Source organism: Neolamprologus brichardi, chromosome 13 (genome assembly GCF_056152115.1).
Source record: "Neolamprologus brichardi isolate AB-2024 chromosome 13, ASM5615211v1, whole genome shotgun sequence".
NCBI classification, from domain to species: domain Eukaryota; kingdom Metazoa; phylum Chordata; class Actinopteri; order Cichliformes; family Cichlidae; genus Neolamprologus; species Neolamprologus brichardi.
The window spans coordinates 14244154-14267999 of NC_142116.1; the positions used below are offsets into that span (position 1 = coordinate 14244154).

The 23846-nt window shown below is 39.8% G+C and overlaps 1 protein-coding gene across 6 annotated transcripts in view; it reads right to left on the reverse strand.

Annotated features, from left to right (window-relative positions):
* kcnma1a (potassium large conductance calcium-activated channel, subfamily M, alpha member 1a) overlaps positions 1-23846 on the reverse strand; it is a 146679-nt gene that overhangs the window by 63073 nt on the left and 59760 nt on the right. For all 6 annotated transcript variants that reach the window (XM_035904692.2, XM_006783790.3, XM_087850196.1 and 3 more), the window contains exons 3-5: positions 13708-13769; positions 946-1039; positions 250-361 (exon numbers count right to left, since the gene is read on the reverse strand). In XM_035904692.2, the coding sequence (XP_035760585.1) occupies positions 250-361; positions 946-1039; positions 13708-13769 (268 nt within the window). The remainder of the gene's footprint in view (positions 1-249; positions 362-945; positions 1040-13707; positions 13770-23846) is intronic.

Here is a 23846-nt window from a genome sequence, read left to right on the forward strand (position 1 = left end):
TCAATGACGAGGGAACATTGACTGTAGCCGCAAGCAAGAGAGCCTCCGAGACTTGCTCCCAGTGATGGGGAGACGGTGGGAGTGATAGGAGGAGATAAAAGGAAGGGTGGCATTCAATGACAGAGGGCAAAAAGGAATAGAAAGACACAAATGTGAGGATGAAAATCATTAAAAATAAGCGGAAAGGAAAAGCAATAGGGTCGATAGAGTGAGAGCTATAAGTTTACGTTTATGGATATGGAAACTTACCAAGCCAGCTTCTGTTTAAGTAGACAGAGACGAACACAGGAGGAACAGTGAAGAAGTCAACCACTGAGTTGACCTCCAGCCAGAACCACAGCTTGTCATTGGCTGCTATAAACTGTCAAAAAGAAAAAAGGGGACAACTGAAGGTTAATTTTGCACAAAACATCCTGACTTTGCCACAGCCTGCTCTTCAAACTGCTGTGTCTTCTTTTGACAATGCTGACTTATTATACACAATGACAAACGCTTCACCCTACTTGCTGAGTCATGCAGTAATGGTTGTTGGTGTAAGCAGCTTATGAGTTTGTTTGTTTTTTTCATTCATTCAGGATGTCAAGCATCCGGATGGCATTTGCACCATCGGAATTCTGCTCTTGCATGACTGCCATGCTGGGAACATCGTTACAGCAATGTCAGCTTAAACTAAGCTCAAACAAATTTTCTGTTTGAGTAATGGGTGACTAAGGTAAAAGTCTGCACATGCATGTCAGCTGTCCTACAAGATTACTGTGTCTCAAAGTAACTGTTTTTTATGCCATCATAAAAATAAAAGCAATAAAAAGCAATAAATGAATGAAGTCAGATGCATTAAAGAGCCTTTTTGAAGATTAAACAACAGCTATATGGCTGTATTTTGTAGTACATCCATGTGCACAGCATATGCATGTAAAAAATGGTTGTGTGCATGCACCAGCTTACCCGCAGGCCAAAGTAAAGAAGGAAGAATACGTTGAAGGCCATATCAATCTGTAACGTGAAATCTTTGTAGAAGTTCTGGCAGGATTCTATAGGACTAGAGACAGAGAGAATTATCAGTTAACAGCAATTATCAGTCAGTAAATGTGAAATAATTTGATCAAAATATAAAATATGGAGTTATAACCACTGTAATAAAACTGAAATCTCCCGTAATACTGAGCTCAATGCAATGATGGTGTTTACGTCGACTGAGTCCGAGGAGTGAGTGGGAGGGGCGGGTCATAGAGCAAGATGAAAGACTTATGGCTCTAGCTTAGCTGTAGAGTCAATCACATCTAGATGAAACAGCCGAAAATATACTGAAAGTGGAGTTTGCTTTGATGTGACAGTACTTTCAACACGCATAAATTATTCCGCGTCTGTCACACACAAATGTTCCAAAAGATAGTCCCTCATTTGAAGAGAATGTGTGGAGACTGGGCTGGTGATACTCTTCAAAAAGGCAGATGATGATAAATGAGTTATTAACTGTCTGGTCTGTCATATAATCCATTTTCTTATTTACCGCGTGATGATTAACCATTAGCGAGTTGGTGCTCGCAACAAAAGCAATAACAGGTTCTGTGCCCACCCCATTCTTCACTTGGTAATGGGCCTATAGTATTTTGCTCTTGAGTAATGAGGATATCCCACTGTGGGGATAAGCATGAATATGCATTACGGTGTGGCTGACTATAGGCGACCTTTTGGGAATGTATAGAGCGGTGAGGGAAGACACACTGGGCTATTACCACAGCATACAGTTCAAAGTCAAGCTAAATGTTTAAGTCTACATGTGTATGTAGGGGGCCCATGGGGATGCAGTGTATGAATCAGAATGGAGTTTACCACATAATGAGACCCCAAAGGTAATGATTCGTGAAACTTAATCATCTTCCAACATCAGACCCTTGATCACATGATGCTTTTTTATAATGGCTGACTAAGTAGAGAAGAAAGATTGCTCGAAGAGGATGATCCAACTTCTAATACGTGGCCTTGTGGCCTATGTTGGGCATATCCTAAAGACTGATGTGATCTTTTAGACATTGATGCTGAGTGCCAGGATGATCTGGATTAGTCTAATTTATGCAGCCACTGTTTAAAAATCTAGTCCTTGGAGCTAAAGTAATGTACCACCAGAAGTATCTCTACGCGATATCAGATCAAATTGAAGCAGCTCACAGATAATAAGTAAATAATAAGTATTTGGCATCCAAAACATTCATCCGCAAATCTTCTAACATCTACAGTGAAACTCACACAATGATTTAGAAGTTCAACCTTAGCTAATGTTTGCAGACCTACGCGCAGGTCAGTGTCTTAACAAAGCACATATGATCATAAGCACACATTTATACACATGCAGATGGTGCATACTGAAGACACCATTTGGAGCGGTCACTGTGGAGTTTTCCCTTGGGCCCAGCTCTGACCTAATTCTGAATAACCACTAAAGTCATGTGACTGACTCTTGACAATACAGAGAAAGCATGGCAGCAGCAGCAGGGCTCGTGTGGTTCACTGAATCTGCCGTCTATTCGCTTTAGAAAAACAACACAATGGTTACACAGAGAGCTCGTGTTTAGTCATTTTATAATCATCATTGGAAAGCAAAGCTCATCATTAACTAAAGTAGGGGGAAGACACAGTGAGGTGATTTCATCAGTACAACATGGGTACAGTCCAATTATAGAGCGGCTGAATTTTAAACTGCATATTACGGCAATGTGAACTACAAAGGAAGAAAAACAAGAACAGACAGGTGACTTTTTTCAAGTCCACTGTTTTTTTTTCGCCTTCTCCCTGCATTAGTTTTGCCAACCTTGGCTTTTCTTTTGTGCACATTTTTAAAAGCACAAATAAAAATGAAGCCACACTCCTAATACAGGTGTGCTAATAAATGGATTCGATGTACTGCAGTCATAGAGTTGAGTGCCATCACACACGTACAAAGAGTTATCCTTTGTCTGCTAACATTAAAGCAACATTTTTTCAAGTAATGTATTCCTTTAATTTAATCTAAAGCTGCACTAAATGCAGCAGAAAGCAGTTCCCAGCCAAAAAAAAAAAAAAGCTGACTGTGCACTACAGTACCTGAGCCTCACAGAAAGATACACAAAGCAGGAACTACTTGACAAACTAAGTGGAACATTTAGAAGCTAAAAGGCCAGAGAGACTGTTTTATATTGTGAGGCCAGGTTTAATATTCAGACGATGTTAAGTAGAAATATTTGTTCCAGAATTCTGCTGGAAAAATGTTATTTATTGAAATGTGCAAATATACATGCAAATATCTCTTTTTTGACTGTCTGCTGCCTTTTGTTCTGCTTTCTGTCAAGATGATCCCACACTGCCTCAATAATGTTGGGGTCCAGACTCTAGGGAGGCCAATCGATGACTGATAGTGTTCAATTTTGTGTTTTTCTCTCCAAGTATGCTTTTACTGGATGGGCAGTGTGTTTGGGATCATTGTCATGCTGAAAAATGAATTGGATGCTGTCTGCATTCATAATTACATGCATTTTGTCAAGATCCCAACACCACTGGATGAAATCTTAATGTTTTTTTAGGCCCAATATTTTGTCTTCCACTTATCCAGTTTCCTCAGTTTTGTTGTAACTGCACACTCAGCACAATAGTGAGATAAGTTAGCTGAGCTAATAGCTCTTTAGAAATCATCTTACTTGTACCAAAATACTATTGTACGCCTTTCAAACTGTGTTGTCTTTATACATTCAAGTAAAGAGATTGGAATATATTATGTGTTTTTGCGACTGGCTACTAGTAACAAAGCATGGCGACCATGTTAAAAATTACAAGAAAGTATGAAAGGAAATGGAAAGAAATTACGGCTGACCCAAGAATTTAGCACAGTATGTATTATACATAAACAAGCAATTCATTTGTATTACAATTTTCTGTCTATCCGTCAACCATATAAAACAAGAATTTACACAAGACAGATTTTGCAAGAAAAAGATGGCATTACTATTCACTTTACTCCTGCTAAACTTGGATTTGAGGAACTCAGTAGGTCCTTGGCACAGAAACAGGTGCCAGGTCATTATATTCCTACTGGCTGTAGCTCAGGAGGTATAGAGCAGGTCAACTACTGATCAGAAGTTTAGCGGTTCAATCTCTGGCTCCCTCAGTCTGTACGCCAGATACTAACCCCAAGTTGCTCTCAGATGCATCCATCGGAGGATGAATGCATGTGAATGTTAGCTAAAAAGCACTGAAAAGCATAGAAAAAAAAGTGCTGGTGTGAATGGGTGAATGTGGCATGTCGTATAAAGTGCTTTGAGTGCTCCATGAGGGCAGAAAAACGCTATATGAGAGTCCATTTACCATTTACTGATTCTGATGAGTGAACTCTGAGACACCCCTCCTCAAACTGACCCCTTTGAACTCAACAAAAATTTCTTCAGACATGGCATTTTTAAAAGTTAGGGATTTATAAAGGATAACCTAAGGCAAAATTCATTCATAGCATATAATCCTAAGTAAGAGAGCAGTGGGCGACACCTGAGAACAAGCTCCAAGTCTAAGCCTGTGGAAGGAAGGAAAATTAACCCAGCAAGTTTCTTCCTGTGACGGAAGGAAACCAATGAAAGCCTGGAGACAACATGTAAACTTTAAAAGTTGACATTACTGTCACGTTAACACTTTTAGTCACAAATACAATCAGAACTGCTCCCAACAAACATAGATGTTTACATCTGCGCTGTAACTGCAATAATTTAATCAACCGATTTGCGCTACAACCTGGTTTGCCTCTTATCTGTAGTTAATTTTATTTAATTTTAATAACTGTACAGTACTCTGTTTATAGTAACCATTGTTAATGTAAATATGTAAGAAAAATTGTGTATGTTTCTGTTCTGTGTCCTGTTTACTGTTTGTTGTATATGTGTCTTTCTGGCTGCTGTTACAACCAAATTTCCCCTTGTGGGACAATGATTATTCTATTCTATTCTATTCTTCTATTCTACATCTCCAAAAGTTGATTCTGTTCATCTGGACGTAGCGTTTTGTGGGAGAAACGTTTCGTCACTCATCCAAGTGACTTCTTGGATGAGTGTTTTAGTCACACAGCTCAAAAGTAGTCATGAAATAGTTAATGAAGCCTTAAAGTTAAATGCTAAGGACAAAAGCAAATAATTAGCAACAACTGTGGCCTGACAAAATTCAATTCAAAATCCCTTAAAAATGGGTGCATACTTGAGAATTCTGCAGCCATGTCCAGGTGCCGCTGCATATGCCTTCGTCAACATCACATGTTATCAATTTGTCATGGGATAAAAGTGGGTTGCCCATGAATTCACTCATTATTGACCTGAACATCTATTCAAAAAGATGATAAGCCTTTTAATTCTGTTATGCATTGCCCAGCAATAGGATGGGCACTTCTGTTATTGAACCCCACTATCTGTGTCACCTTCCCACACAAAGAGTGTGTAAGACAAGAAAAAAATCCAGATTCCTGCTTTCAATGTCATTTCACACTCTGCAATCACAAGGGATTCCTGGCCACATGCTGCCAGTGTCCTGCAGAAAATAGATCTGCCCACCACAGGTCTTATTACTCCTTAAGCTCTGCCACAGCCTGGGGTTACACCATCGTGCCTGACAGGAAGAGGAGATGAGAGAGAGACGGAGCAAGAGGAGGGAGCAGGGGTGGTGGGAGAGAAAGAAAGACAGCAGCAAGACAGGTAGAGATTAGACAAGAAGAGAAGAAAGGTTGTGACATAAGAGGGAGAAGAGCCGAAGATGTAAAAGTGACAATGGAAAAACTCTTCATCTCCAACCCCACTGTGTTTATTACCTAAGCTAGAACTAGGTATGCACATGTATACACACACAGACACACAAGCAGAATAACAATTAGGGGCAAAATCTTGCAGGATATTAAAGGTAGAAGCATCAAAATCCTCTGATCCCCACCTAACCCACCGCAAGATGGGCCAGACAGGCAAAAAGTCATTTGCGTCTCAAGGGCAACAGAGTATGTTGATGATGATGATGATCTAAAAATAGTCCCGAACACCTTCAGTCCGTCAGCAGGACCCAGTCATTCGTTAGCCTGCACATGACCTTGGCTAGCTGCAGGAGCAACAGCAAGGTTTCTCCCTGAGGAAACAACAACAACATGCTACTGCTGACATGACTAATGCTTACAATCACCATGCAACACACACCAAATCTGAGTCACTCTCTCATAGACGAGAAATGTCGCACTCTTTGTTTTAGATTATTGCATTTTCTGAGTCTCATTTTTTTTAAAAAGTCACCAGGTGTTAATAAATGTGCTCGGGCTGAAAAATACGGATGTGTCGGGGATAATACCCAAACGTCTAATAGCTTAGGTGCAGCATTTCTCCAGAGGACAGCACATGGAAGCGGCACAGCAGGGAGGGGTCTGTGAAGCTGAAAGAAGGCCAGGTTGGTACTCTGATTGATTTAGGTCAAGGCACCATTACTAAAATAAGAAATACTTTAGCAATGACAAGGGCAACGGACAAATAAAATCCCTCCAGGGAAGCTAAAAATAGACAACTCAATTTTGTAATGTGAGTGCAAATGACTTGCCTCCTGCTGCAGGCGTATCCTGTATTAAGACTTTATTTTAGTCTCAAGCTGCCTATGAATGAAAATAGCTCACCTTTAAAAGAAAACACAATTTCATATGATGCAAGCAGCAAAAAGAAAAAGGAAATCAACAGGTGAGTGCATTTTTAATATACTGCAAAGCCACAAAAGCTAAAATACATGAAACAAGCAACTCTGGTTTTGAACACAAACTAATTAAGAGATAATAAACTGTGGTTATTCAGAAAGTGTAAGTCTTTATCAGCTCACTGATGAAAGTCGTCAAGCAATTAAGTCGGCTGTGCTGAGTCCTACTCCTATTTGGTCTCATTTCAGGTCATTTAATCAGGGCATTATCACCTATTCATGTAAAATAACCTTCTTTAAGGACAAAATATTAACTCCTTAATGCCTAGTCAATTTTAATGCACGAGATTTTGTACGTTTTTGAGGCTTCTACATCATCAGTGTGATTTTCTTCCCCTTTAAAGGGCTAAATAAATTGCACAAAACATTTTGGAGCAATAAATTGCATTAAGAAAAGTGCCAGATATAGCAAATATCACAAAAAAATGCAAATGAATATTTAAAAAATTAATTTGTCACATGGTTATCAAGAATTGTCAGGGAATTATTTCACTGAGTTTATTATATAACACTTTTATTGCAATATTCTCATCAAAAAGACATTTCTCCTAAAACTCAGAAATAAGCTTAGTTTAAAATAGTTTATCCATTAGAGAGAAAATCTATTATTTTAATTCTGTCATAGTTAAATTCAGTTTCAGATCATTCACAGTAAGTGATAGAAAACTTACTTTGTGTGTTCAGGGAGTTTTAATGGTCTGCAAAGGTAAAATTACAATGTTTCCAATTTCTTGTCTCTCCATGTTAGCCCTGTAATAGACTATAGACTATAGAATATCTTGGGTCTCACCAAAGGTCAACTGGGAGAAGCTCACAATCAATAGTCATGGGAACTGTTGAGAGCAAATTATGGTATGTATAATTTTATACCAGTTTGCTTTAAGTTTTTTCTAGATGAGGACCAATCAAGAAAAATAAACACTTTTTTTCCCCGATATAAAGTAATTATTTTTGTCTTCTGTTATTCATAAGACGACTGTATAACCTTCAATTCTGTACGTTTTCGACTTTGGTGAGTGTGTGTCTCACAGTGCACTGTTTCAACACAGGCGATACTTTTTCTTATAAAAAAGGCGAGCTGGTCCTCTGAGGCGCTAATCCAAGATTTGTCCAGTTTTCTCTGCTCTGGTTACATTGAAACATTTATTACCTCCATTTACACTAAGATGCTACTTTATCTCCTTCCTTATTCCTTAACCACCAGTCTTTCGCTTGGGTTCAGTACTTTTCAGCATATAAATGCAGTGAGCTTATTTATAGGACTTTATCGTGTTTAACAACAACATCATCCTGGAAAATATGAATTGACAGAGACTACTGAAACATTTCATTTTAATGCAGGCTTAATTAAATGAAACTGAATGTTTTGGGGTAGCTCCCATGCTGTGTCTAAAATAGCTTCCACTTATAGAACACCAGGAGAAGAAAAAAGAACATCTTTGTTTATTAGCATCAACATGGCAAGATGTAGCCATTTGTAACAGCAGGTTTCCATGGTAACTTTAACCCTCTCAGGCTCAAATTAAGTTTTTTGTTGCTAATGCACAACCAAGTCCTGCAGTGGTACTTCTGAGTAAAAAAAAAACCTCATAAAATATGTATGTGGGGTAATCAGGCTGTTAGTTTTTAACTGTTGCAAATCGGCAACGTCTGCCTGGAGAGGGTTAACAATCAAACTGACAAACAAAGTTTCAAGTGACCTGGCTAATCATGTGTCCAGTCATTTCTTTCATTAGACCTTGATCATGATGCAGTGCATGCGCGGGATACACAAGGTAACTGTCATTATAATAATGCTTTAGGACTGTTATGCTATATTGTTACATCTATAGCTTAATCGAAAGTGAACCAGGAATATTTTTCAGACTCTTTCTTAGGCCACACGCAGATAACAAAGGCAATTAAATAGCCTAATTTTAGCAGTGTAGGAGAGAGGCTCCATTGTGACCAAACAGTGCTGTTCCATTCCACAACATTTAATAATTTCTCATAGTTTTTCTTTTCATTCAAGTGTTGATAATCGCTCAGTTATCGGGCAAGAGAAAATCCCCCTAAGAGTTTGGATAAAAATAATGAAATGCCATTTTTGTCTCAAGTGGGAGAGATTTTGGTAAATTGATGAAAATTGCATCTTGATGGGAGTCATTTTTCTTTTTACCCTGCAAGTTGTGGATTAAGTCTGAATCCACTTGGGAATGGTGTCAACTATGACTTAATCCTACTCATAGTTACACAGTCCTCGCTGATCCACACAGAAACAAAGCTATTCCACCCAGACACAACAATCAGGTGTTGCAAACACCCAACGTCCTTTAATAGGCTACCCTTCATTGTGACAGTCTCCTGTGCTTGCCTCAGTGCTCAGCCATATTTCTCACCTTACCTTATTAATGAATAATCAGGCACTGCTTCTTTGCGATCACACACCAATGATAGAGTTACGGGCACCAGATGCTGCTTTTCAAGCCTCTTTGAGGCAAAATTGAGTCTGCATGCTTATACAGACCTCTGCACATTAACGTGACTGTGCAAGCATGCGCATGCAGAAGCATGCATGTGTGACATGGAGGGATCGAGAGAGGAGAGAATAGAAACAGAAGTGGAGCAGGAACAAGGGCATCCCTTTAAGAGCAGCCTGCAGAGACTTTGTCCTACATTCCTCTTTGTTTCATGGGAGCACAGAGGAAGGGGAGAAAAAAAAAGGGATGAAGAACGAGGGATGGGCCAAGGTATTAAAACAGATTCAGATGTGGGCGGGAGAGGACGCAGTATCCTCCCATTGAAAACATCCCCAAAATAGCATCAGTTTGGCAAGTGAAGTCTGCCGCAGAGGAAGAGAAAAGGCATTGCCTTATCATCCATTATTATGTGCACTGTGGTAAACAAGCAGTTTGAGAAAATAAACAGATGGACAATCTTTTTCATTAAAGTTACATTACCATTCATTCGGGGGGGGGGGGGGATCAAAAGAAGCAATCTGCTTAACAACAACAACATGGTTTCCAAGTCAGTGACGAGTAATATATTTGTTCAACTGGGAGGGCATCCAATTACCAATTCCCAGCTTTTGAACTCTGTCTACCTGCTTCCACAGAAGACTTTGCTGTTTTTTTTATCTGTGGAGAATACTGGCCAGCATAACTCCTGCCAGGAAAAGTCCCACCTGCAGAAAGGTAGAAGCAACACGGCTCCTAGGAGACTGACCTTGGCCTCCAGAACGCTACATTTTCTTCAGTGTTTTACCCTTATGTGGCCTCACGGGGTTTCCCTACATCACTCAAGTAGATATAAAAGCCCATCGTGCAGCTCCAGCCTCACGAGGTCCAACCCACATGCACTTACTCCACCGCATGTCTCTTTTTGCCATCACCACAGGGAACGAACCATAATCCTTCCCATTACTGTTGCCTTTTTCACAGACAATTTCAGAAGGATGTTCAGTTCATCCCATGGCCAAAATAGCAGATTGGGAAAGCAAGGCACTGAGCCTGAATAGTCCATGAGTCTGGAGTAATTGCTGCCATTAAAAGAGTGACCTATAAATCTGCGCTCATTGATTTCTCAGTCATTAGCATTTAGTGGCAGGGATGCTGGTGGGAGAGAAGGTCATATCTGGGGAGCTTTTTTAAACGCGAGCATTTGGAGGAGAAGAATGCGAGTCTCACCATTGCAATGTATGAATTTATTTTTTTTATATCCGACATGCATGCGTGTGTAACATCAAACAAAGGGTGATAATGAGAGAAAGAATGTGTGTCCACAACTGTGCCCTTGTGTAGAAGCTTGTTGGACTGCGTGGGCTAATCATAGCCAAAAACAGAGAGTAAAATGTAAAGCTTGCGACAGGTGCAAGTGACAGGTAGCGTAGATGCGACGTGTAATTTGCACAATGGCCAGCACGATACACGCCTTGGATTATTTTGAGGTCAGCAGCTGCAACTTTCAGATATTGTTTGCAATTAGATATTAGAGCAGATTGGTGCTGAGACAAAGATGTCTTTCTTAGAAGACAGTTGACAAAGAATTAGGATGTGGTCAGCTGACATGTAACAAATGGCGCAGAGCACGCAAGAGGCTTCAGCTGCTGTAGTGAAAGTATGGCCATAACACATGGCTGGTCCTATTTAAGATGTGAAATGCTAAAGCGTCAAGTGGAGCTCCTTGGGGTTGATTAGTAGCTCCCCTCCCTGAGTGGAAGTACACACGTGATAAATGACAAGCTTGGGCTAATGACGACAGTAAGGGTGGAGAAAGCCTCAGGTTAGTGCGAGCATAGAGACATCAGGTCAGTGCCTCTCAGAAGCTGAGTCACAAAGAAATACACTTAAAGTTTGCATTATCACATTCAAAGGCGAAATAGTCCAAAGAAAGCTACAGCTATACATTCTTTTTTAAACCTATAAGTTTGGTGTTCAGGCATTAAGCACACCGAGTATAACCTATACTTTATTACTATGTGATAAGTATAATTGAGTGTAGTATGCAAACCTTACACTTACCAGTCACTTTATTATTTATAATTTACTAATAGGGGATTGGACCCCCATTAGCCTTCAGAACTGCCCTAATTCTCTGTGGCACAGATTCAACATGATCCTGGAAATATTTCTTAGAGATTTTGGTTTGACATCATATCATCACACAGTTGCTGCAGATTTGTTGGCTGCACATTTCCTGTTCTGCTACATCCTAAAGGCGCTCTGTTGGTTTGAGATCTGGTGACAGTTTAGGCTATTTGAGTACAGTGAACTCACTGTGACGTTCATGAAACCAGTTTTAAGATTGGTTGAGCTTGGCATGTTATTCCGCTAGAACTTGGGTAACACTGTGGTCATAAAGAAATAAATATGGACAGCAACAATAGGCAGGCTGTGGTTTCAAACGTTACTCAATTGGTACTCAGGAGTTCAAAGTGTGCCAAGGAACTGATACAGGCAGGATGGACACATGCTGTCATTTTGTTTTAAGATCCTACATGTGAATGTCACAGCAGAAATCGGTCCAGACAACATTTTCACCCAGATAACTGCCACTCGGTGGATATTTTCTCCTTTTGGAAAATTCTCTGCAAACCCTAGAGATGGTTGTGTGGGAAAATCCCAGGAGATAAGCAGCCCGTATGCTACCAACAACTTGTTCAAACTTACTTAAATTACCAATCCTTATGCTAAGTTTTAACTTCAACAGATCATGCAATGAGTTACTTCCACGTTTAGTTTAACCTGATTAGTTTAACCCGATTAGTGGCTGATTAGTTTATCCCTTAATTTACATTAAGGGTTGAAACTGGTGTACATAATGAATGTACACCAATGTGTGTGCAGACTACACAGTTATATCAGTTATCTGGATGTGTGATGCAATATGCTACACATATTGTCTCCAAATATGATCATTTTTGCATGAGTGTTATGTAACAGCATGGCTCAGCTGCCAAAGGATTTTTGAGACCACATTTCACTTTCAAGCATCATGTAATGAACGCCAACCAGGTGCCTGTGATTGTTATTTTTTATTTTAGTTTTTAAACATCCATCAAGGATTTTTACTTGTAAAACTGTATCTTTAATCCCCCCTTTTTGTCAAAATAAATAAATCATAATAATAATTCCAAAAAGGTTGATTAGAAAGAATCCTGGGGTTGGGGTGGGGGGAACAGAGAATATATATGAAAAGATGTGAAGGAAGAAGTAAAGGTTTTTATCCTGAGGTGCAAAGGACTGAGTGGATTCATCCCATGAATAATTTTCATCTGATGCTAAGAGATAAGACTGAATAAGTTGGATTGCATTTCAGATTTACTTCTTTTGAGAAATTTGCATCTCTATTCCTGTTTCAGACTCGGTTCCCTCAAGACACAATTTCACAGTTAACACCAGTAATAAAGCAAAAATAAACTACAGAAGCAAGGCATTACTGCAAGGAATAAATATGGTGAAATAGTTGCACCCGGTTTCTTCCCTGTATAATCAGTAATTTAGCATTAACAATACAGTCAACATTCCCTTACCCGCAGCCACTGCAGATTTATTTTGGTTAATCACTAATGCATAAAAGTAAGTGCTGCCAAAGTCACTGTGTGTTTTTTTAGGGCACTGTCATGCATTCCTGATCTTGATTTTCAGCATCAACCTCTAACAAACAATTACATGGTTACAAGGATGCATATGGAAACAAGGAAGATACAAAAATATGTTCCCCGCCCCTCAAAATAACACTTCTGATACAGCATATAAACATACAGCATATTACAGGTTTTGTTGAGCAGTAATAATATACACACTGGAACCCTTTATCACACCTCCTGACAAAGATAATTAGTTTGATTAAATTTTTTCTGGCTCTTCATTTGAGCTGCTGTATTTTTTTTAGCCAATAACTTTATATCTTGAGTGTAGTCTGGCTATGGGATGTGCTGCCAGAGCTAATAACACAATATCTTTTACTAGAGAGAACCAGAAAACTATCCCTTCAAAAGGTACAGTTAGACTCTGAATGGTGTGAAAGTAGCTGCAATGGATGTCGGAGAGATGCTAGGCCTGCAATCTGTCTCTGGGTGACTGCCAGCCAGGGATACACATAAACTGACAATACCCACACACCCGTACTCGCACACAGAACAAGCTCCCCAACACATACAGTATCTGCCTATCTCTGTTACCATGGAAACTGACAGGCCTCCCATTGACAAATCCTCCGATGGAGATGTGTGTATGTGCGTGTGTGTCCATACAGTACGCGTGAGCATCGCTGCTTCTTGAGTGCTTGTGGGGGTGTTGATATGTGCGTTTGCATTTCAGAGATTGCACTCTGTGAAGATGAGTAAGCACACATGTGCGCCCATCATTCAGATACAGGGCGCAGGCCAAAATAAATGCATGTAACAAAAAACTGTACTCATTTCATTTAATCTAAAGTTGTCATCGGTAAAGCTGGTGGAGCATGAGTGAAATTACACCCTAATGTCATGAGACTGACACTTACTCTGAGGAGTCTATAAAGTATATTCCAAGGGCCCCGATGCTGAGTGCAAAGACTAACACCACCTAAGGAGAGAGAGAAAAGACAAGGGAAAGAGAAATTACTTTTATGCACTTCCACTATGCTCATTAATACAATTTACAGTAAACAAAACACTGCACTCATCTGGGTTGGACACAATTTGCAACACTAGTTACAGCATCTGTAATTAAATAGTGGCTTGCCTCCTGCAGGTTGCAGAATGGGTAGACATTTTCAAATAGCACACACTGAATAATGAATGCCAACTCTCATGTCAGCAAATACCGCGTATTGAACACAGGCAGTGTACAAAAGGAGGCGGCACAATTACAGGGAGCAAAGGAAGGGTGCACATAGGCAAGCTGATGAGAAGAGCAACAACAGTGTGTGTTTTAGGGGGTTAAGAGGAAGCACTTAGAGAGGACCACAACTATCAAGTTTTGACATGTGCTCCCAAGCTACTGCACTGAAACAATGTATTATGCTAGACTGGGGTCTGTAACGTTACTGCGACTATCTATCACTTCCATTAATAACATCAATACCAGAACCCTGCAGTTATTTATGTTTTTTTATATCTTGCAAAGATTTGAGTCTCAAAACATTGCTATAAATGAGTTAAGTGGATACGGATCTTATAAACACAAAAATAGTATCATTTTCTTCCCGTCTCTTCAAATGTAGTATAAAAGAAATTCAGAAGCTGCTTGAAAACACCTTATTGTAAGCACATGCATGTCTCTTCTTGTTCCAGACCAGCAGTTAAAAAGTGCCACAATAACCCCCTGCAGCAACATCAGGTTTCAAATCATCATCATCCTCTGTGATCATCACAATCATCGTCGCAACAGCTGACCAATGTAGCGTCATATAATAGTTCCTCTCTGATGATCCCTTCTCCCATTCAGCCATCTCACAATAGAAGCTCAATATCCCTGCTGATTGGCCCATTTATTATTGATGATGGGAGCTTGATAACTTTCATATGATGGGTCCTTTGTATTGATCCAGCACATTGTGGCTGAGGGAAACACCTCCCACCCACCCACTCCTCATTGCATTTTTAATAGTTCCCTGCTTGAACAGGGGATGATGGCAATTCTGAAACCCAGAGAGGTCAAGGGAAGGAATAACTAAACAAGCCAAAGACATCAATGAGGTTCCGCATAAAATACACAAAGAGAAAGCTCAAGCTGAAATGCTACCATAATGTCAGCAATTTTGGGGTTTTTTTTAATGAAAGGCACTCCACTACTCTAAATAGAAGGTAGTAGTCTATTATGGGGCATTATCTCATTCTAATGCTGCCTTGTTGTGTGTTTTTCCCCAAAAGATGGTCATAGATAGTCTTTGGCAGATGCTTGTTGAGCATCAAAGCCAAACTGAGTAAGCTTACATGTTTTTTTTATTTTCTTAAGAGAATCTAATCAATGTTATACTTTAACCTGTTTGTCGGAGTACTACTGCTTATGTAAAAGAAAATGCATTAAAATGACATATTGATTTCTGTAATGATGCTCTGTAATTTCTGTAACAATAAATAGTCTATATAGTCTAGTCTTTTTTCACTACTTGTGAGAACTGATTCTTAAGCAATGTTCAGACTTTCAGGAGGTGATAGTAGAGAAGGTGTTTATGTTGCATTAGCAGACACCTAATCATCTGTGGTCTGGTATGCCAACACTTCATAATAGTAGCATGGCTACTGGTCTAATACCACATCCACCCGTAAGTTTTAGAGAATGACAGAAATACAATGAATACAGGAGAATCTAATCTACTGTACATTCTAAATCTGACAATATTATGGGAGTGCAATGTTAGTTCTCCACAAACCACGAGTGGATCTGTAAGTCTCAGGAAATGTGACTAGAATGAAAGTTAGTGTCAGTCGCTTTGGAAGTTTGATGGCCGTGATGGTGGAAAAATCAACATTTCAAACATAGCAGAGACTGCATGTAAAAATACTGATGTGCCCATCAAGATGGACTACCATTATGAAGCATTGATTCTGGCACTTTGGCTAGGCACCAAAGGCCCCATAACCAACTTCTCAGTTACAGTAGCCATACCCTGTAACATAAACACCTTGACAAATATTGGATTTTTAAGACCAATTCTGATACCAATAATTGGTATTATATATCAGCCACAAAAAACACAATTAGATTCTCCTACCATTTGTTATGTGTAATTATTCATGAGTTCTCACTAAGATAATATACTATACAATATGATACTCTGCCCAACTCTGTGCAGATTAGCTGGTTGTGTTTGTGACATTTTAAACGCACATATGTTGTCAGCACTTACAGAGTTTGTGCGTTGTGCTGCTTAGAGAGGGCCCTTTGGGGGAAAAACTATGTAACACAAGTACTCATAACATGGTCAAAGAGTGTTTCTCCATTCTGTTCATCACTTATCACATAAATTTTCATTTATCGGCCCTTATAATGCTGATATTGATATAATGGCAAATCACTAATAATTTCCAATACATCATCATGCTTTAATAAAACACCCTATTTTGTCAACTATTTTGCTCTAGATATAGCCAAAATTACAAAAAAAAATAAGAAGCTCTGCAAGAATGAAAATTGAGTTAAGTCATTAATCTTATAATATCTCAGTTTTTCAGTAAAATGCATTAAAGAATTAAAGCAATACAGAAAACACAAGAAAATACACAGACAATGAAAACAAAGCAGTTAACAGTGAATACCCAGCTCTGAGCTGAAGAGATGAGAAACGTCATCATCTTAAAATGACCCAGTTATTCAACTGTGTTTTGCAGCCCACACCTCCCCACACCCCATACACTACACTTTTCCTCACTCTCAGTGTCTCTCATCTATAAGGGCTAACTGTTGACCTCAAAACAATAATCTACCAAGGGCAACCAACTGAGCATCCGCCACTTCAAATCAAGGAAAATGCAATGACAAACTACAGCAGCAGTAATAGCAGAAGGGGCATTTCCTCCACTTCCAAAAAGAAATTTAATAAGAAACCTCAGCAGCAGCACAAAGATTACTAAGTATAGCTCCTGCATTTGTAATACCTCAAAATTATTTCGGGGGGCCGTTTATGTAAACATTCAGTGATTCACATGTGATTAAATGACATCGGTGAGTCACATTTCTTATCAACTGGAATATGCCAGCATCATGTCCGAGGAACAGCTTTCGGACATGATGTCTAGGTTTTCATTGGTGTACCCCTTTCTATATTTAAAGTGCTAAGCTAAATCTGTCAAATGCTTTCCGAGGTGCACTTCAGCAGGCACACTAGAAGACTCCAAGTGTAAACAGGGCAGCAACAAATTGTGCATGTGTGTGTCTGTGTGTGTGGGTGTATGTGTTTGTGTGTGAACTTGAAAGCGTTAGGGTTTCAGGTTCTCTTACTGCAAGCAGGCTAAAGGCGGCAGCTCTCAAATGACACGATCAGAATTGTAAACACATAATAACACTAACTTACACTTATAAACACACATGCAAGTCTGACACACTGAGCTGATTTGTAAGTCTAAAGAATTTTAAGAGCCCATCACAGCTCGCCATCGGAAGCGCCCTAAAACTGAGCCAAAATTTCACACATGACTTCCTTCCCCAACAAGGATCCTATCTAATGACTTCCTCTGTCCTGTAACTGCACTTTGTGACAAGAAGACAGCGGACTCCCGCAGGCAGGTGATGTAGGGTGGCAATATACAGAGAAATCACTTCACATTAAGGCCAAGTATGAGGTCAAGAGGTCAGTGAATCAAAGCTCCCCTGTTTCTACCATATTTCTTTTAAGTGATCAAGACAGAGTACAGTTATGCATTTCTCCATGGTAAACTGAGAAAGGGTTAAAGACATGCCTACACACATTTAGATTTCACTAAAATTAATTTTAAAAAGACATTCTGCATATAATAACCAGAATGTGGGAATGTCTTCTTTACAGTGGACAAACCAACTAAAATTTGACAGAATAAGTTTTTACTCGGGTTGATTAAGACACAATTTTTTAAAAGCCAATCTGACCTATGCCTGTTTACGTATGCAGTTTGCCTCAGTCACACAGGCAAAGAGAGTGGTTAACAACCATCTAGCAGCCACTGGTTGCAAAGAAAAAAATTAGTACTCCCCAACTGGCTGAAAGTGTTTGCTGGAAACCACTGTGAAATCAATTGCTAAAGGCCTCTTTACACAAGCCCAGAGACCAGATAGTGATCCCTTAGCTACTGCCAGTTGCTACGGAAAAGCACTACCAGTCTCAAGGCTTGGGTGACAAAGCTCTAACCAAGCTAGCTATCATTAGCTGCTAACTTAGAAATCCACTTTGTCATCCAGGTAAGGGACGTTTTTCTCACGGGTTAAAGATGACTTTCATAGCCGCTGAAATGCTAATTCATTTATTAAAAGCTTTTGCTATTGACATAATGGCAGCATGTGACAAAAGAGGCAGTCCTACTATGCATCTTGCTGCTGGTGGTACATACAAATGTATGCATGCATGTATTCATGTATGCTAGTAAGCTTCTAGAGATAATTGAAACAATAAAGGGTGTCATGAAGGGTTTCTAGGAATCCTGATTTATTTCCGAAGATTACATGAGTGGGAAACATCTTTGGGAAGTCAAGAACGCCCATCAGTACTGTATGGCATCAGGATAAGCTTGTTCATTAATCCAGCCTGGCTCGCTGGGTTAGCCAGAAAGAAGAGCTCCAAAATGTGTGATTGATGCCTCAGCCAGAAAGGATTTCAGAGGTCCACAGCCAAGAAAATCTCTGGCCAATCCAGTGTAGAGTTTCTGCTTTTCTATGGTTTTAATCCCCAAACACATACAATATATGGTTTGTATTTTTTTTTTTAACAGACTTTAAAACAATAAAGAACATTATATGTTAATTCATATTCTATACAGATTTTCTCTGAATAATTGACCTGTCAGTGAAACAGAAAAGAGATGCAACACTATAGCTTTCCCTTTCTCATCAACTTGTCACAATGTTTGCACTGCAGAGCAAGCATTTGCATCAATCCCAAGTGTTTGCTTTCATAACATCCACTCCTACATTATCAGTCACGGATCTATGGTGTCAATGCAGATTGAGATGCGCTAGGAAGCAGAATCGTATGTCACCGTGAGGCAGAAGCGTGAGCCTCTCTCTGAGGGAATGTCAACAAAGGAAACCTCCATTAAACTTTGATGGCATACACCCATACATCAGCACACATTGTGATATCCCCTGTCAGAACACCGCACTCTATATTCCAGCCACAGACTGCATAACTCAACCCAGACTACTGATTTGCTCCGTGAGACTGAACAGAGGTGCCACAAGCATACCAATTCACGCCAGCGTGTTCCTATCGAATACACCGGCAGCTTCGGAAAGTACATGATTATTAACAACAGGAGCCAAACAAATTCTAAGGCTCAGAATATGACCAACGGACTGGAAAGAGACCTAAGAGCCTCAATGCAATTAGCAGCACATTGCTGAAATCAAAATATAAACCAAAAGTCCAATTTTTTTTGGTTTGCTTTTGAGGCAACCTTGAATTAAAGCAATTTACTTCTAGGCTTACAAGGGACTGAAAGTCCACTTCACACTGTCTGATGATTAGTCTGCCGATAGCTAACCTCTGAACAGACTTTCCCTTGGCCTGATTGCTAATTGCCACCTTCACTAGAAAAGCATTTTACTGATTAAACGCGGTTTCAAAACTGTTTTTATTTTTTCTAAAGCTGGAGCTCTGTTTATTTTTTATAATACTCTCTTCTCCACTGTATAAGTTTAAATTAAGAGAAGCACAGAGGACAAAAAACAGGCTGCAAACGAGCTGAAGCTCGAGTGAGTTGTGCATCAGTGTGTGTCGGGGTTTTTTTCCATTATTTAAATCCACTATAGACTGAGTTTATTTTAGTCAAGTCTATTGGGGAAGGAGATGGAGGAGTTGAGTACTGAACTACATCTAGTCCCCTGTAATGAAATGTCTACTACTGCTGGTAGAATATCTCGGTAATGTTTTATACTTCTCATCTGTCTAGTGTACATCTGTTTCTTTTTAACAGTTGTTATACGTCTTAGCTCCTTTTTAAAGAAAATAATCTGAGAGAGGTTTTATGAGGTTGAATTGTCTGGTTGGAATCGAGTAGGGAAAATACTGCTGGCTCTAAATGTTGCGCTAGGCAACACAATCCTGTCTCCTTTCTTTCCACTCATATTTCGTCCTCGCTGACTCGCTCTCATAGCTAGCTCAATTTGTGTTACCATCCAAGGTCACACAGTAGCTGTTCTCTGGGGTCTCTGGGGAACAGTTGAATAGAGACTTGGTTGAAGGGCATTAACACGTCCTTCAAGAATAATCATTATCATTCATCCACCAAAAAACTTTGCTTTTAAAGCCATGAAAAGTAAAAAAGTAGGATTTTCAGCATTTACATGTTTATTCTGTTACATACACTATCACAAGCAATGTTGGAAAAAGACCTTATGTCTGGAGAACTGTCAGAATGGACGTGAGGGAATGTACGAATAAGCAGAAAAAGTAGAGGGACAAATTCAATTCAATTTTATTTATATAGCGCCAAATCACAACAAGCTGACCACAAAAAAGAGCATGTAAACCACCAGGGCACTTTGCATGGTAATCAACACATAATGCACTACACAGAGACACAAAGTGCTGGCAACACCGTCGGCCACTAACGTAGATAACATCGTAGGGTCTGTAAAAACTCCCTGCAGAAGTCTCAAATATTGTGATATATTAGAGAAAAGCATGAGAAATGGGGATGACTCAGCCCATTTCCAATAAATCACTGGAAAGTTTGAAAACAACGCAGTGCGTGGTGAAATTACAGATTAGAATCTACATCTCACTCTCCTCACATCCCTGAATTTAACGATACTTTCTTCCCACTTCCTACTTTTTTTCCATTATTGCTTTTGCTTGCTGCCAAAGCCATAATGTCTTCAGCAATAAATAAAAAAAAATTTTTGAACATTGCAAAAGCTGGCAATGTGACACTGCCGGGACTCTGCCCGATTTTGATGCATGAAAATACAAACACGGTGTGAAATGTAACACTTTCAGAGCGCTGACTCTGTTTAAAATGAACTCTGGCGATGTCAACAGAACAGGTGCAAGCCCGCAACAAGCCACAACAAGAAGAGTTAGATTTCTGCATTCCAAATTCTGCATAGTCACGCTTAATTTGTTGCTGGCATGTTTTGCAATACCCGATCACAGAGATTTAGAGCCATCTAGAGCTGCAAGGATTGCACGAATAACGGCAGGTCAACTATTTTGATAATAAATGCGCACAAATCTTCAAGTTTAAAATTAGTATTAGCTGTATACTAAATATTCCGGTATTTTTATATTTCTGTTTCGCCCAATTGTTTCAGTGAGGCACATGTAGGGGTTTGGAACACACAGAAATGCTTATATAATAATGCTTATAGCTACTGACTGCTAATTCTGAGAATTAACTACTAATGCTCTAATATGAAATCCTACCTATTCCTCAGACAGCATATGGTGTATTATTTCATCTTACATAACACCAAGAAACGACTCTAAATAAACTTGCTCACCCCCACAACGTTTTTTTTTTGTTTTGTTTTGTTTTCAAATCCCGAAAACAAATGCGCTCTCATAAATCAGTATACAACCCTAGGAATTGGTTTCATTCAACCTTTGTGGCCTTTAAGAGACAGATGCCCACAAACTGTCGTACCTAGGCAACAGAAACAGTGATTGACAGGGGGAGAGAGTGGGAAGGGGGTCGTTATGGAGGAAAGCCTTTCAGGTCTGACAGGGTGACAGATCCTAAAATGAGCATCTGTCAGTGGGAGATGAAGAGGAGGCCCGTGGGGATCCGTTACAGATTTCACAGGACAACATTTCTGAAAAATCTCCCTAAAAGCTTTTACAGCATCATTAATTCATAAAAAGAGATTTTCTGGGGAGGTGTTACTTGTGTACTATGAGAGACAGACAACTGCAAAATTAAACGCCGCTAACAAAGATTAGCTTATGTGAGTTGTACAGTATGTTCTAGGTACTGGAAGGGCACCCCACCCTTCTTATGTCTAATCGCAGCCTTTTCGGGAGTGACCATGACCTTGCATGTTCTCGGAGAATACCGAAAGGACAAAAGAGAAAAGGAGAGAAGGAGAGAAAATAGATGGAGGTGATTATGACAGGAGATGGAAGGATGAGAAAATATTAGAGAGAGCTCCTCACCCCTGTGGGACATAAGGAACATTAAGAGGTGGCAGAAAATGGCTTGTGGCAAAGACAGAATGAGAGCAAGCGAGAGCAGCTGAAGAGAAAGAAGCGTGGAGAGATGGAGAATATTAGAGCATGTCCTCTAAGGCACAGCAAGAGCTTAAATGCCACAGCGTGTACGTGTCGTTGCACGCCTTCACCTGTGTGGATGTGTGCGTGTGAGAGGGTGCATGTGTATCATGTGTTCAACCTTACCAAGCATTCAACCTTTGAGTATGTCTACGAGACAGAAGGTAGGAGCCCTACTGGGATTGTGCCAGCACAGAGAAGATGAGCGCATGTGACCGGACTGCAAAGAGGTGCCGACAGTGTTTTTGTGGGGTTGGGGGATATTTTTCAATCAGCCATCATATCCTTTCTTAGTCTACGACATTAACCTATAGGTGGTTCCATCTGAACGCTTCACAGTCTGAGCGTTACCATATTCGTAACCATACATACGTATGGCAGCAAGAGGGCAATATTATTTTCAGCAAAATGCGACTGTTCAGCTCTTACAGCGGCGCTAGCTGAGTGGCAGGTCATAGTTCAGCTGACACTACAAAAAAATAACAAAACATAACAAACTGATATATTTTAGGTTAAGTGTGGCTTTTTGCTGCTAGGTATCACAGGTCCACAGACTTCTCCCCGAGCCCATGCAAAATGTCGAGTGTCCGTAAATGTGCAACAGCCCACGAGTAAACCAGAGCCTCAGGCATGGAGGGCAACACTGCAAGGACACGATCCAGAAACAGACTGAGTTTGTACACCTGAAGCACAAGATATTGCAAGTACAAAAAAAGCAGCTTTCACAATGTTAGCACTCAACAAGAAACTGTAGTTATTCTGGGTATATTCTGACAGGTAAAGTGGAAGAAAAACAAACTTAAATTTTAACATTCATTCCAGAAATTATCTTCTCATCTGAAACCTTATTACATTTTTTTTCCTCACTGAATTCCCTAGTTTTCGATTTTTCTTCGGCATACAGTACTTCAGCCTGCAAAAAATTTAAAAAAATATATATACATGAACGTTTAAATAACATGATAAAAAGGTTATTGAATGATCTGCCTCATTCTGAAATCATTGCAAACATAAACAGGCTTGTTTTCTGTTTCAGGAGTGAATTATGGTGATAGACAGAGAGAGCACATAGATGCACAGACACATAGATGGATAGGTGGATGCTGCGACACTTTCTATTCTAGTAACACCTCCCAGCCTTTGAAGTTGTTACTTTTCTGTCTAATCAGCCAAGTTTTTTCTAAGTCAACACAGTGACAACACTCCTCCACTGTTGCTAGACTTATAACCGTTTAGGCTACACACATTATGTTAACAGGGCACTTAAACGTTCAGACTAATTTAACACACAATTGCAAGGTTAACAAGAATAGTTGTCATGACTATGTCTAAGGTGGCAAGTCTGACTCATTGCAACACAACCAGGGAGGCTGAGTGCGCTAAAGAAGACCTGATACTAGTAACGCAGGGAGGTTTGATAAGGAAGTTCTTTGTTTGATTTAAATGAGCCCAAATTCAAGTATGATGCCCTCAGCTCATGCACCTCTGGACCTTTTTAATCAACACTGCGGTTATTTTCAGGGCTTTCAGCAGAATGTCTTTGAGAAGGGGAGGACAAAGTTGCAGCTAGTCAAATCTGGCGACTGTGTGCTCATATTTTTTAAAATTCCTGCGTTGTTGATGTGCTCTAAGATGGCTCAAGATGGCACACATCACAGTTTACGTTAAGTCTTCCCCTGTGGAGCAATTAACTGAGCCTAAGCAGATGAATGGTCAGAATAATGACAAGTATTCACCCTGCCTTGCTCTTTGGGGCCCAG